General features: G+C 48.1%; 1 protein-coding gene and 1 pseudogene across 4 annotated transcripts; both read left to right on the forward strand.

Moving 5' to 3' along the window:
* The first annotated feature begins 2,336 nt into the window (after positions 1–2,336).
* Positions 2,337–9,680, forward strand: LOC310692394 (uncharacterized protein). Of its 3 annotated transcripts, XM_083473359.1 has the most exons (9): positions 2,337–3,206; positions 4,211–4,580; positions 4,685–4,764; positions 5,300–5,343; positions 5,478–5,545; positions 5,659–5,938; positions 6,043–6,122; positions 6,307–6,361; positions 6,519–6,945. In XM_083473359.1, the coding sequence occupies exons 2-9, from the start codon at positions 4,551–4,553 to the stop codon at positions 6,521–6,523; spliced, it is 642 nt and encodes a 213-aa protein (XP_083329485.1). In that variant the 5' UTR covers positions 2,337–3,206; positions 4,211–4,550; the 3' UTR covers positions 6,524–6,945. The 3 variants fall into 3 exon arrangements, with proteins under 3 accessions (XP_083329485.1, XP_083329483.1, XP_083329484.1); XM_083473357.1 differs by lacking the exon at positions 2,337–3,206 and having other exon boundaries at positions 3,625–4,260; positions 6,519–9,680; XM_083473358.1 differs by lacking the exon at positions 2,337–3,206 and having other exon boundaries at positions 4,158–4,580.
* On the forward strand, positions 7,088–9,680 carry LOC310692360 (heat shock protein HSP 90-beta-like; annotated as a pseudogene). The gene has a single exon. The product of its transcript is annotated as a heat shock protein HSP 90-beta-like (transcript).
* Positions 9,681–12,607: the final 2,927 nt, after the last annotated feature.

Consider the following 12,607-nt stretch of genomic DNA (forward strand, 5'->3'; position numbering starts at 1 on the left):
GGACATATAAAGGGCCCCATTACCTTCAGGAGCTTAGGACCTCATCAAATCTAAATCTGGCCCTGGGCACACGCATGTAGCAGAGTTATGGTTGCATTGCATCATGGACTTAGGGGGCTCAGAGTCCCATGCAGAGATGAGCAGCAAAAGCTAAACCCCAATTTTGGCATCAGTCAGAAGGCTGGCTAATACGCCCACAAGGTTTGGGTGGCAATAATAGTACAGTGGTGCCCCGCAAGACGAATGCCTCGCAAGACGAAAAACTCGCTAGACGAAAGGGTTCTGCGTTTTTTGAGTCGTTCCGCAAGACGAATTTCCCTATGGGCTTGCTTCGCAAGACGAAACATCTTGCGAGTTCTTGCGAGTTTGTTTCCTTTTTCTTAAAGCCGCTAAGCCGTTAATAGCCGCTAAGCCACTAATAGCCGCTAAGCCGTTAATAGCCGCTAAGCCATTAATAGCCGCTAAGCCGCTAATAGCCGTGCTTCGCAAGATGAAAAAACCGCAAGACGAAGAGACTCGTGGAACGGATTAATTTTGTCTTGCGAGGCACCACTGTAGTATACCGGTATATTTTTTTACAGTGAGTAGAGAATAAAATTGTCTGCCACAAATCTAGGTTGTTTTATTGCTTGCTGGCTGGTGGCTGCTTAAGCAGTTGGAAACGATGAATAATAACTGCCAGGAAAAAAAAAACATAATTGTGGAGCTGATTGCCTATGATAATACAGTACAGGATTGTGTACAGTGTATTCACAACACAACACAGTGCTAACACAGACAGACAAGGAATACTGAACACAGCTATAAAAAAACAACTCACAAACTTCACCTAAACGCTAAAAGCCAAAAGAGTTTTCTGTAGCATTTATGCCACATATTTATTTATTTAAATATATTTAAAAGCATTTACAGTGGTACCTCGGGTTAAGAACTTAATTCGCTCTGGAGGCCTGTTCTTAACCTGAAACTGTTCTTAACCTGAGGTACCACTTTAGCTAATGGGGCTTCCTGCTGCCGCCGCACTACCACTGCACGAGTTCTGTTCTCATCCTGAAGCAAAGTTCTTAACCCAAGGTACTATTTCTGGGTTAGCGGAGTCTGTAACCTGAAGCGTCTGTAACCTGAAGCATCTATAACCCAAGGTACCACTATATAAACTTCTTATTTTTTAAAAAATCTCCAAGTAGCATGCAACATAGAAACAACATACAGACAGTTACATTTGGTTCTGGTCTGTCACAGAATTAACCTGTATGTTCTGAGACAGAACCCTCCAGTTTCTAGAAGAATACTAATAAAGGGAAAAAAGGGATGACGGAATATTAAAATGACAGTTCTAAGTGGGTAGTTATTATTACTTCCAATATCTTTGGGTTAAAATCTTTTCATATGCAAGTAAGCCCCAAGACCTTATTCTGGATATACAGTGGTACCTCAGGTTACATACACTTCAGGTTACAGACTGTGCTAACCCAGAAATATTGCTTCAGGTTAAGAACTTTGCTTCAGGGTGAGAACAGAAATCACGCAGCAGCGGCGCAACAGCAGCAGGAGGCCCCATTAGCCAAAGTAGTGCTTCAGGATAAGAACAGTTTCAGGTTAAGAATGGACCTCCTGAACAAATTAAGTACTTAACCTGAGGTACCACTGTATCATAGCTGTCAACTTACAGATTTGAAAATAAGGGACCAGCAGCCAAAATAAGGGACCTGCAGCCTCACCTGTTCCAGGCACTCCAGTCTTCCTGTCCTCCTGCAGTCTGGTCAAACTCATGTTGGTAGCTCCGAGAACACTGTCCAACCAACTTTGTAACCAGAGGTTCAACTGAATAGAATCTGAATCAAATGCACCACAAGGCCCATGCAGCCTCAACTTAAGATGGCTCCCCGGCCTGGCTTTGCACTGCAAAGTTTGCAGCAGCATGTGCAACAAAATGGCGTCCAGCATTCAAAAAACCCCTCAGCTTGCATTAACTAGCCACACACAAGGCATGCAAGCTCCACCCCCCAGTCTTTCTTAGACTTCTTATTGGGTGAGCAACACAGCCAAGCAACACAGTTGGAGCCTCCCTCCTCCCTGTCCGGCAGGGAGGGAGGGAGAGGAGCTGCTTCCTTTGAAATTTAAGGGACATCATTTAAGGGGCATTTAAGGGACATCCATCAATAAGGGACAGCAGCGGGACATGGCGCTGGAATAAGGGACTGTCCCTTCAAATAAGGGACACTTGACAGCTATGCACTGTATTGTGTTTAAGATTAGGAAGCTCTGATTTATAGAATGGGGATGATAAAGATAACATGTAATATGGGAGAGTATACAGTGGTGGCCTCCGGCTTCTTCCTAAAACACCCCCAAATGTGGCAAAGGGGTGCAATGCTCCTCACTGCCAGAGAGGCGGAGATTAAATGCTGACCACCAATCATGGCTCAGCCAGGAGAGCCTGACTCTTAACCTCAGGGTCGTGGGTTTGAGCCCCACTTTGGTTGAAAGATTCCTGCATTGCAGGCGGATGGATTGTCCTTGTGGTCCCTCCACAATCCTGTGATGCTAAAGGAAGAGTTAAGAGCCTAAGCCCTGCCACAAGCTCCATAGCAGCAGCAGCACCCCTTCTGCTCTGCTTCCGTTGGGACACCTAAGTGGTGGACATACTATCAGAGGCTCATTGGCATGGATAGCCAAGGCCATCGCTACCAACAACGCTCTTTGGAAAACAGGACAGGGGATGGGAAAGGCCTCCTTAGAGGACAGTGCAGTAAACTGGGTGCAGATACTACAGATAGTCAAAATTGGCCCTTGGATGCACATCTAATTAAACCTGTGGGGCCTGATTCAGCCAAGTGAAAGGAAAGCGGAAGGCTGCTTCTGTGGGGAAAGGGATGGGCAGGGAGACAAAGAGCCCACCCTCTTCTTCTTCTGCAAGGGGAATAACTAACAATATAGGAGAAAAACACACAGAGTGAATTTTTCACAGTGCCACAGTTGTTGTGGTTGTTTGAGTTTATTTATTGAGTTATTTAAGCATGCAAAATAGGGCATGGATGTAAGGGTTGATGGGTCCAAGTAGGCATGATGGGAGCAACAGTATTTGTTCTTTAGTTGTGTCTGCCACATTTACGTGTGAGGAAGCCAGAATCTAGCAGCAATCCAACAGAATCAGAAATCTAGCCACTACAGTCAGCATTGCTGACACACATCTAAAGAAGCAGGTAAGTTTTGGCACTTTTAAGTCACTGGTTTTTATTCAAACAATGTTCCCAGTTGCGCCTCAGCTGTGTCATATCTATGGGAAACTGCCAAGAATAGACCCACATCCCATGTCATGCTGCCCTCCTTCGGGAGAAAGAGTGAAATATAAACTCAGTAAATAAAATAATTATAAGTGAGTGTCCGGCTTGCAGACATTCTTTGGAAGCCAAGCATCTGACACGGCTTCCTTCTGAGTGCAGGAAGCTCCTGCAGCCAATCAGAAGCCATCCCTTCCCTCCCCCCCCTTCTAGAACCCACCACTCTCAACCAACTCTCAACCGCCTCCCCACCAACATTCAGACTCTCAAGGAAGGAGAGTTGCTTTCAAGTCTGCTGTACTGCTTTCCAAACCTGACCCTGCTCTACTGCTCCGCAATGAGTGAGCTTCGCAAAGGTGAGAACCTGGAACCCCATAGGATTATAGAATTGTAGAATTGGGAGGGACCCCGAGGGTCATCTAGACCAACCCCCTGCAACGCAGGAATCTCAGCTAAAGCATCCATGGCAGATGGCCATCCCACCTCTGCTGAAAAACCTCCAAGGAAGGAGAGTCTACTGCCCACTGAGGGATTTCTTCCCACGGTCAAACAGCTCTTGCTGTCAGAAAGTTCTTCCTGAAGTTGAGTTGGAATCTCCTTTCTTGTAGCTTGAAGCTACGGCTTCAGGTCCTGAGGGCTTCTGGAGCAGGAGAAAACAAGCTTCCTCCCTCCTCCCTGTGATGGCCCTTGAGATATGGTCAGGGCTTCATGGTGTGGCTCTCATATCCATGTCCTGAGGGAAAGAGAGCAAAACATCTCTCCCCTTTCTCCAGCCCAGGCAGAATTGCAAGGGGTCAGTGCATCTGGCTGGAAGGAGATGGTCGGAGTTTGGGGCCCAGCCAGGGCTGGCAGTGGGCAGGATATTTTCTGTTGTCAATTACTGGCTGGTAACTTCCTCTGTTTTTATTTTCCTTTCTGTCTCACAGGTTCTCAGGCAGGAAGGAAGAAGCAGAAACTAATATCCCTGGAGATTGTGGTATGTTAATTCCTTGGGGAATCCGTTTCCCACATATTTATTTATTTATATTTCTATACCGCTTTATATTTTTAATAAAAATCTCAAAGCGGTTTACAGCATAATAAATCAATAAATCAATAAAACACTAGCTGGGCGACATTCCTCCGGCCTCAGGAGGAGCCTCTTCAGTAGGGCTGGCTGGTGGGTCTGGGCCTCGCCCCCCAGGCCAGGTGGAAAGGGCCTTGCAGGGAGCAGCCTTCACCCTCCCACCTGCCCCCTATGTCCCTCCGCTGGCTGGCCGTCCCCTGATGTGGCTGGGGGGAGAGAAAATATGGAGGGTGTTCTGCCCCAGAAGAAAATCTTTGGGGAGGGCCCACGGGACCCCTGTCCCCTAGAGTGGATGCCTATGGCAGGAGAGTAAAATGTCCTTCTTCCTTCGCAGGGCCGTGGTTTGGAAGCGCCGGTCAGGGCTCCGGCCAAGCAGCAGCCCAGTGGTGCCACGTCCCAAACCAACATCTGCAGGTATGCTGTGCCCTTCTGGGGCAGGGGTGGGGCAGTCTGAGGATGGCACGGCCGGTGCCCTCACACTGGGCTATTGCCTCATAAGAAAAGGTTTTTAATAGAGGGTGAATTGAATGGGTGGAGGGTTGGAGGAGAGGCAGAAAGAAGAGCTCATTTGACCGTGGCTAGGGGGCGCGATCTGGACGGTTCTCCAGGGGCGCAAGATCACCCAGCTACGGCTCTGCCTACAGGGCGCCCTTGACATTTGAGAGCCCAAAATTGGCCCTTGGTTGGGCACAGTTCCAGATTAAAACCTGTGGAGACCCCTAGGCAGTCAAAATATCCCTGGGCTCCTTGCAAATCATATCCTGATACGTTTTTGATTTTAGCAACCAACAATAATTAATAGGCAAAACAAACAGTACTTATTCTGATCCGTTGTTGCCTGGCCCATAGGCCTACTCTGTCCATTGAATAATCTGGCTCTGGTGGAGATCAATCCCAGAATTCGCCCTGTCTCCCCCAATCATACTAACTGAGCTTGTTTCTTCCTTAGGCGAGAGGCCGGCCAGAGCAAAGGGGGAAAGGCTCCCAGCTCAGGTAAGTGGAAATGCCAACTGAGTGCCCCATATTCTAGGAATGCTTCCTTCCCTTGTCCCCCACCCTCATGCCCCAGACTGGGGCTAGCATGGCAGGGAGCCAGGCGCCTGCTCATGTTTCTTTTTTCTTTGCAGTGTGGGAGCCTTTCCCCAACACGTATTTTGTTCTGGCCAAATCCCTGGAGAGACGTGGCGAACATCAGGTACGAGGGCAGAGGGAATGAAGGGATCCTTGTGGAACATGTTTTGGGAGTCCTAGAAACACTCTCCCCACCTGTGGCTTCCATTCTCATGTGATGTCCTTCTTCCTCCACAGGGCCACGCCTCCAGGGATGAGGCTCCAGCGCCGGCTCCCGGAATGAAGAACCGAACATCCCGGCGGTTCCCGGCTGTCGTCCCTCGCGGCGCGTCCCCACTGCCCCTCCTCCGTACGGGCATGGCTCCATCCCGGCCCGGTTTGGCACAGAAGCAGCAGCCAAAGTTTCCTCCCATTAAAACAGCTTCTCAGGTGAGGGAGGAGACTTTGGCTGTTGCTTCTGTGCTAGGCCGGTCGGATGCCCGTACGGTGGAGAAGTGGGGAGCCCTAATAAGATCAGGTAGGAGGAAATGCCCCTTCCCAGGTCCCCCACCCTCCTGCCCCAGACTGGGACTAGCGTGGCTGGAGGCCAGTCGCCTGATGATGTCTCCGTTTCCTTTGCAGCGAGGGAGAAGTTCAGCCGTGGAACCGCCGCATTCCTCCGGGAGGGACTGGAGCCCAGACGACGGCCTCTCGCCCCTGAGGTAATGGGACAGGGGGGAGGAGGGGGCCCTAGGACACACACGAGGAGGGCCTGCAGGATCAGGCCAAGGGCCCGTCTGGTCCAGCCTCCTCTTCTCCCAGGGGCCACCCAGATGCCACTGCGAAAGCAGCCAACAGGATTCGAGCCCAAGAAGCAGTGCTTCAAAGATCCCTTCTTTCTTGCAGGATCTCGATCGTGCACCGCTGTGGCTGCTGCCCAAGCCTCCCCCCAAAAGACCAGGTAAGAGGAAGGGAACCTTTGCATGGGGCGGGGAGAACACCTTTGCATGGGGCAGGGAGAAGGCTGGGGGCCTTCCTACAGGGGTTGCTTCACTACAGCTCCCATTGTCCTTGACCACTGTCCTTTCCCCCCTTCTTTTTTTTATACAAAAACTCAGGTTGAGGCGAATTCCAGAGCGGATGGATCTCAGCTGAAGGACTGTATTCCGGTTTCTGATTTGTCAGCTGCTGAAGCATTTGAAAGCTGTGATGTGATAAATAGAGGCTTTACAAATGTGAAGAGCGAACCTTTCCCTGTTCATCCTTTGGACACACCGGATAATTTTGTTGTTGTTGTTGCTAAATCAAGATAAGATGAATTTTTCTACTCTGAGAAATATTCCGGAGCTGCATTCACCACTGAAGCTGCAGATGGAATTCCAAGCAGTGAAGCAGGTCCAGCCTCTTCCTTCCTAGTTCTAACTTGTCCCCGGATATCTGGAAAGGCAACTGTGACTGCATTGGTTTTGAGGATATTCTGAACGACCCGGCACAGAGTGAAGGAATGGGGGATCCTCATCTTTTGGTAGAACACAAACTTGGTTTCGTATAATGCGCACATCCTCCATCCTTCTGTTCATGAAAATATTTCTTACCTGTGTCCCTGTGGGTTCAAGTAAACCATATAAACAGTAGTTGTACAGCAGTTGTTTTGATACACACCTTCCAGGCAGAGATTGCACAGCTTATGTCCCTGGTAATCAACACTTTTTACTCCAACAAGGAAATCTTTATGCGGGAGATCATTTCCAACGCCTCTGATGCACTGGACAAGATCCGCTATGAGAGTCTGACAGATCCCTCAAAGCTGGAAAGTGGCAAAGAGCTGAAGATAGATATCATTCCCAATCCCCATGATCGCACCCTCACCTTGGTGGACACCGGTATTGGCATGACAAAGGCAGACCTTATCAACAATCTGGGCACCATTGCGAAGTCTGGCACCAAAGCCTTCATGGAAGCCTTGCAGGCTGGTGCAGACATCTCCATGATTGGACAGTTTGGTGTGGGCTTTTACTTTGCTTACCTTGTGGCTGAGAAGATTGTGGTTACCACCAAGCACAACGATGATGAACAGTATGCCTGGGAGTCATATGCAGGCAGCTCCTTCACTGTCAAAACTGACCATGGCGAACCCATTGGCCGTGGTACCAAAGGAAGATCAGACTGAATACCTGGAGGAACGTTGCATCAAGGAAGTGGTGAAGAAGCACTCCCAGTTCATCGGCTACCCTATCACCCTCTATCTGGAGAAGGAGCGTGAGAAGGAAATCAGCGACGATGAGGCAGAAGAGGAAAAAGTGGAGAAGGAGGATGAAGAGGCAGCCCCCAAGGATGAGCAGGAGAAGCCCAAGATTGAAGATGTGGGCTCAGATGAAGAGGAGGAAGGTGGCAAGAGCAAGAAGAAGACCAAGAAGATCAAGGAAAAGTACATCAACCAGGAGGAACTGAACAAGACCAAGCCCATCTGGACCCGAAACCCTGATGACATCACTCAGGAGGAGTATGGCGAGTTCTACAAGAGCTTGACTAACGATTGAGAAGACCATCTGGCTGTTCAGCACTTCTCTGTGGAGGGGCAGTTGGAATTCCGGGCGCCTCTCTTCATCCCATGCCGGGCCCCATTGACCTCTTTGAGAACAAGAAGAAAAAGAACAACATCAAGCTCTATGTGAGGCGCGTCTCATTATGAACAGCTGTGATGAACTCATCCCAGTGTACCTGAACTTCATCCGGGATGTAGTGGACTCCAAGGATCGGCCCCTGAACATCTCCCGTGAGATGCTGCAACAAAGCAAGATTCTCAGAGTGATTCGCAAGAACATCATCAAGAAATGCCTGGAGCTTTTTGCAGAGCTGGCGGAGGACAAAGAAAACTACAAGAAGTTCTACGAGGCCTTCTCCAAAAATCTCAAGCTGGGGATCCATGAGGACTCTACCAACAGGAAAGACCTGTCAGAACTGTTGCGGTATCACGCTTCCCACTCCGACAACGAGATGAATTCCCTCTCCGAATATGTGTCCCGTATGAAGGAAAACCAGAAAAGCATCTCTTACATCACAGGTGAGAGGAAGGAGCAGGTGGCTAACTCTGCCTTTGTGGAGCGAGTGAGGAAACGTGGTTTTGAGGTGGTGTACATGACAGAGCCCATTGATGAGTATAGCGTCCAGCAGCTGAAGGAATTTGATGGCAAGACCTTGGTGTCCGTCACCAAAGAAGGGCTGGAGCTGCCAGAGGATGAGGACGAGAAGAAGAAGATGGAGGAGAGCAAAGCCAAGTTTGAGAACCCTTGCAAACTCATGAAGGAAATCCTGGAGACGAAAGTTGAAAAGGTGACGGTCTCAAACAGGCTGGTCTCCTCGCCCTGCTGTATTGTCACCAGCACCTATGGCTGGACCGCCAACATGGAATGTATCATGAAGGCCCAGGCCTTGCGAGACAACTCCACCACGGGCTACATGATGGCCAAGAAGCACCTGGAGATCAGTCCTGACCACCCCATTGTAGAGACACTGCGTCAGAAGGCCGACCAGGCCGTCCAGGACCTTGTGGTGCTGCTCTTGGAGACAGCACTGCTTTCCTCTGGCTTCTCCTTGGAGGACCCACAGACTCACTCCAACCGTATCTATAGGATGATCAAGCTGGGGCTTGGGATGGAGGAAGATGAGGTTGCTGCTGAAGAGCCTAGTGCCGCTGTCTCTGAAGATATTCCCCCTCTGGAAGGAGACGAGGATGCCTCACGCATGGAGGAGGTGGATTGAAGAGAGGGCGCTGACCTCCCCCTCTGTCTTGCCCCCATCCGCTCCCTGCACCATCGCCTTGCTCAGGAAGACTGGCTCCGGCAGTGCTCTGACATGCCTTCGTCAGCAGTCTCTCACTACCTTCCTGTAGAATTGGTAGCCAGTGTGACAAGGGGACTCCACACCTATCTGAGCTGTCTTTCTCCTTGTTTAGAAGAAATGCTGCTCCAGGGGAAAGGGACCGGCCCACTGGTTTGTGGTTTTCCCTCCCCCCATGCGGGTTTTATCCTTTTTCTGCTGGGCCACCAAGCATCCATCCTACCATAGCTGAGGTGAACACAGTGAATGTCCTCCCCACTAAGAGAGCAGTGAGTTGACTCCTTGCCTCCCTCCCTCCCTGCTGCCCTTTGTCCTCAGAGAGCAGGGACTTGTACTCTTCTTGGCTGTTTGTATTTGGTTTGGTTTTACTGGAATTAAAATAACAAAGAATGTGGTTTACCTTGATGAAAACAAGGCGCATTCAATGCTTCAATATATTACCGTCGTTCTGTGTTTACTGTCAGTACAAATGTCTTGTAATGGTCGCCTGTGGCTTCCAAAAGCAGGCCCTCCAACATTTCTCCAGTGAGAATACGGATGTCCCATTCCATAACGATAATTTTACTATTTATACCCTACCCATCTGATTGGGTTGCCCCAGCCACTCTGGGCAGCTTCCAACATATATAAAAACACAATAAAACATTAAACTTAAAAAAAAACCCACCTTCCCTATACAGGATTGTCTTCAGACAGCTTGGGGGTTGGATAACTCCATACCCTCCAACATCTCTCCAATGAAAATAGAGACATCCTAAGGAAAAGTGGGGCATTGTGGGATCAAATCAGAAACCAAGACGGCTTCTCCAAATTAGGGATTTGCCTGGAAAATAGGGACACTTGGAGGGTCTGTAAAAGCCACCAGCATGTAGCAGCAGCCACACCCCAGGAAAGGCTTTGACCAGCCAGCTAAAGCAAGTGAGGGTAACCAGTGGTTCTCAAACCCTCAGAGAGTTAATACAGAGACAGGCTCTGGTGGATTGAGCAGAGGAGACCAATTGTGGTTCCAATGGTCTGCAGGTACTGTAGAGGGAAGTGAGGGGCAGGGGGGGCTTGTCAGCTTGCAAGGCAGCCCATCTCAGAGAAGAAAAACCCTGATTTTAAATCTCCACTGCATGCATGTATGGGTGTTGCATATATGATGGAAATCTTTAAACGGCTCCCAATACTGGTGTCACCTCAAATCTAGTTTTATTTTTTTAGGGAGACGTGTCTCAAATTAGTTCTATGCCTCGTACTGACGCGGGTGGCGCTGTGGTCGAAACCACCGGGACTCTTGGGCTTGCCGATTGGAAGGTTGGCGGTTCGAATCCCCTGCGACGGGGTGAGCTCCCGTTCCTCTGTCCCAGCTCCTGCCAACCTAGCAGTTCAAAAGCACAGCAGTGCAAGTAGATAAATGGGTATCACTGCGGCGGGAAGGTAAATGGCATTTCCGTGTACTTTGGTTTCCGTCACGGTGTCCCATTGCACCAGAAACGGTTTAGTTAGTCCTGCTGGCCACATGACCTGGAAAACTCTGTGGACAAACGCCGGCTCCCTAGGCCTGAAAGCGAGATGAGCACCACAACCCCATAGTTGCCTTTGACTAGACTTAACCATCCAGGGGTCCTTTGCCTTTTTTTCCTAATGCCTCCTACGATATCAACTTCCAGTAAAGTTTTCCAGTTTTTGAGGCTCCATCAATTCTTTCCACAGTATGTTCCTCCTATCTCTCAAGAGTGAGGAAGTAATAGAGTTGTCTATAACACTCTTCCATTTTCTTCTAGTCGTGAGGGTGGGGGATTGGGAGGGGCCTCACAAGTGGAGTAGCCTAGGGCCTTTCTTCATCTAAATCTGGCCCTGAGCGGGACCCACACTAAGTTAATAAATGGAGGGAGGAGGTGGGGGAAGAAATAATATATCTATTCTCCCCCCCCCCAATTTTTTTTATTAATTTCCCAAATTTATAACAAACAAAATACTTTTTTTATAACAAATAAAAAACATTACAATATAAAGAACAAACAAACAAACAAACAAACAAACAAACATTTATCCTCACTGTTACAATCCCAATTTTGTTATCTTTGTTAAATGACTTCCTCACATCCCCCTAGCTGAGTTTCCATATACCGGTAGGTCATTGTAGCAGTTTTCCAATACTACTTTTAAATAAAATTAACTTAATTGATTAACATCTGTCTTTCTTTTCAAATTATCTTCTATCCATAATGTTATACAATTTAACATGTTTAACTCCTAGGCCAATTTGGTACTTACAAGTAATTCTAGTTACATTATCTTAGAATATTTAGCTAAAGAGTCCTTATATTTCTTCCATTCTTCTTGGTACTCCTCCTCTTTCTGATCACGGATTCTTCCAGTCAGGTCAGCCAGCTCCAAAAAGTCCATCATCTTCATCTGCCATTCCTCCATTGTTGGTAATTCTTGGAAATAATATATTCTTAAGCAAAGAGGATATGTGCTGATTCTTTGGAAGCGCAGATCTCAGTTGGAGCAAGAAGAACACAACAGACTTTTTAAATTTAGGGGTCTTTTATACCTTGTTGGGAAAGGCATGCCAATGGAGAAGGGATGGAGACCTTGAGATGAGCAGTTAGTTTTTTCGTGCTTTTGAATTTATCACAGAATTTCCTTCCTGCTTCTCACCTCACCCGTCTTGCTAATTAAGTGTTCTGGCTGAACTGGCTATCCTTTGTCTGCTCTCTGGCAGTTAAATTTCCTTGTGTTGGCTGATGAGGCTGCTTTCAGGCTTGTACCAAGGTCAAACAAGGTTCATGATGGAGAATCTCACGTCATATTGAAGTTATGTCAATCTTTCTTGCTTATGCTATGATCTACAGCACTTTAAGCAACTTTTGGGAAAAGGAGAAATCTGGTTCTTTCAAAAGTATATATATATATTTTTAAATGCCTGGTACAGTTTTAACTCTTTACTTTCCACACAGACAAACAATGCATATAAAATGCTGTTAAGCCTTCCTTTCAAAGCAGTGTAAATGCTTGCCTGTATTTTGGGGGGAAATTACCTCAAATAATTAGTGCACGCTCCTTGTGGCTCCATGTGATATACTTGATTTCCGGCTTTAGTTTTGGCAATAAAAGGTAAAGGTAAAGGTAAAGGTAAAGGTACCCCTGACCATAAGGTCCAGTCGTGGACGACTCTGGGGTTGCGCGCTCATCTCGCTCTATAGGCCGAGACAGCTGGCGTTTGTCTGCAGACAGCTTCCAGGTCATGTGGCCAGCATGACTAAGTCGCTTCTGGCGAAACCAGAGCAGCACACAGAAATGCCATTTACCTTCCTGCTGGAGTGGTACCTATTTATCTACTTGCACTTTGATGTGCTTTCAAACTGCTAGGTGGGCA

The sequence above is a fragment of the Podarcis liolepis genome, assembly GCF_965112155.1.
Source record: "Podarcis liolepis genome assembly, chromosome: 13".
Classification (NCBI taxonomy): Eukaryota; Metazoa; Chordata; class Lepidosauria; order Squamata; family Lacertidae; genus Podarcis; species Podarcis liolepis.

Coding starts and splice junctions, on each gene's coding strand:
- LOC310692394 (XM_083473357.1), top strand. CDS start 3,979: ATGGTCAGGGCTTCATGGTGTGGCTCTCATATCCATGTCCTGAGGGAA. Junction 5,546..5,658: donor AGAGACGTGGCGAACATCAG/GTACGAGGGCAG, acceptor CTTCCTCCACAG/GGCCACGCCTCCAGGGATGA. Junction 6,123..6,306: donor GACGGCCTCTCGCCCCTGAG/GTAATGGGACAG, acceptor TCTTTCTTGCAG/GATCTCGATCGTGCACCGCT.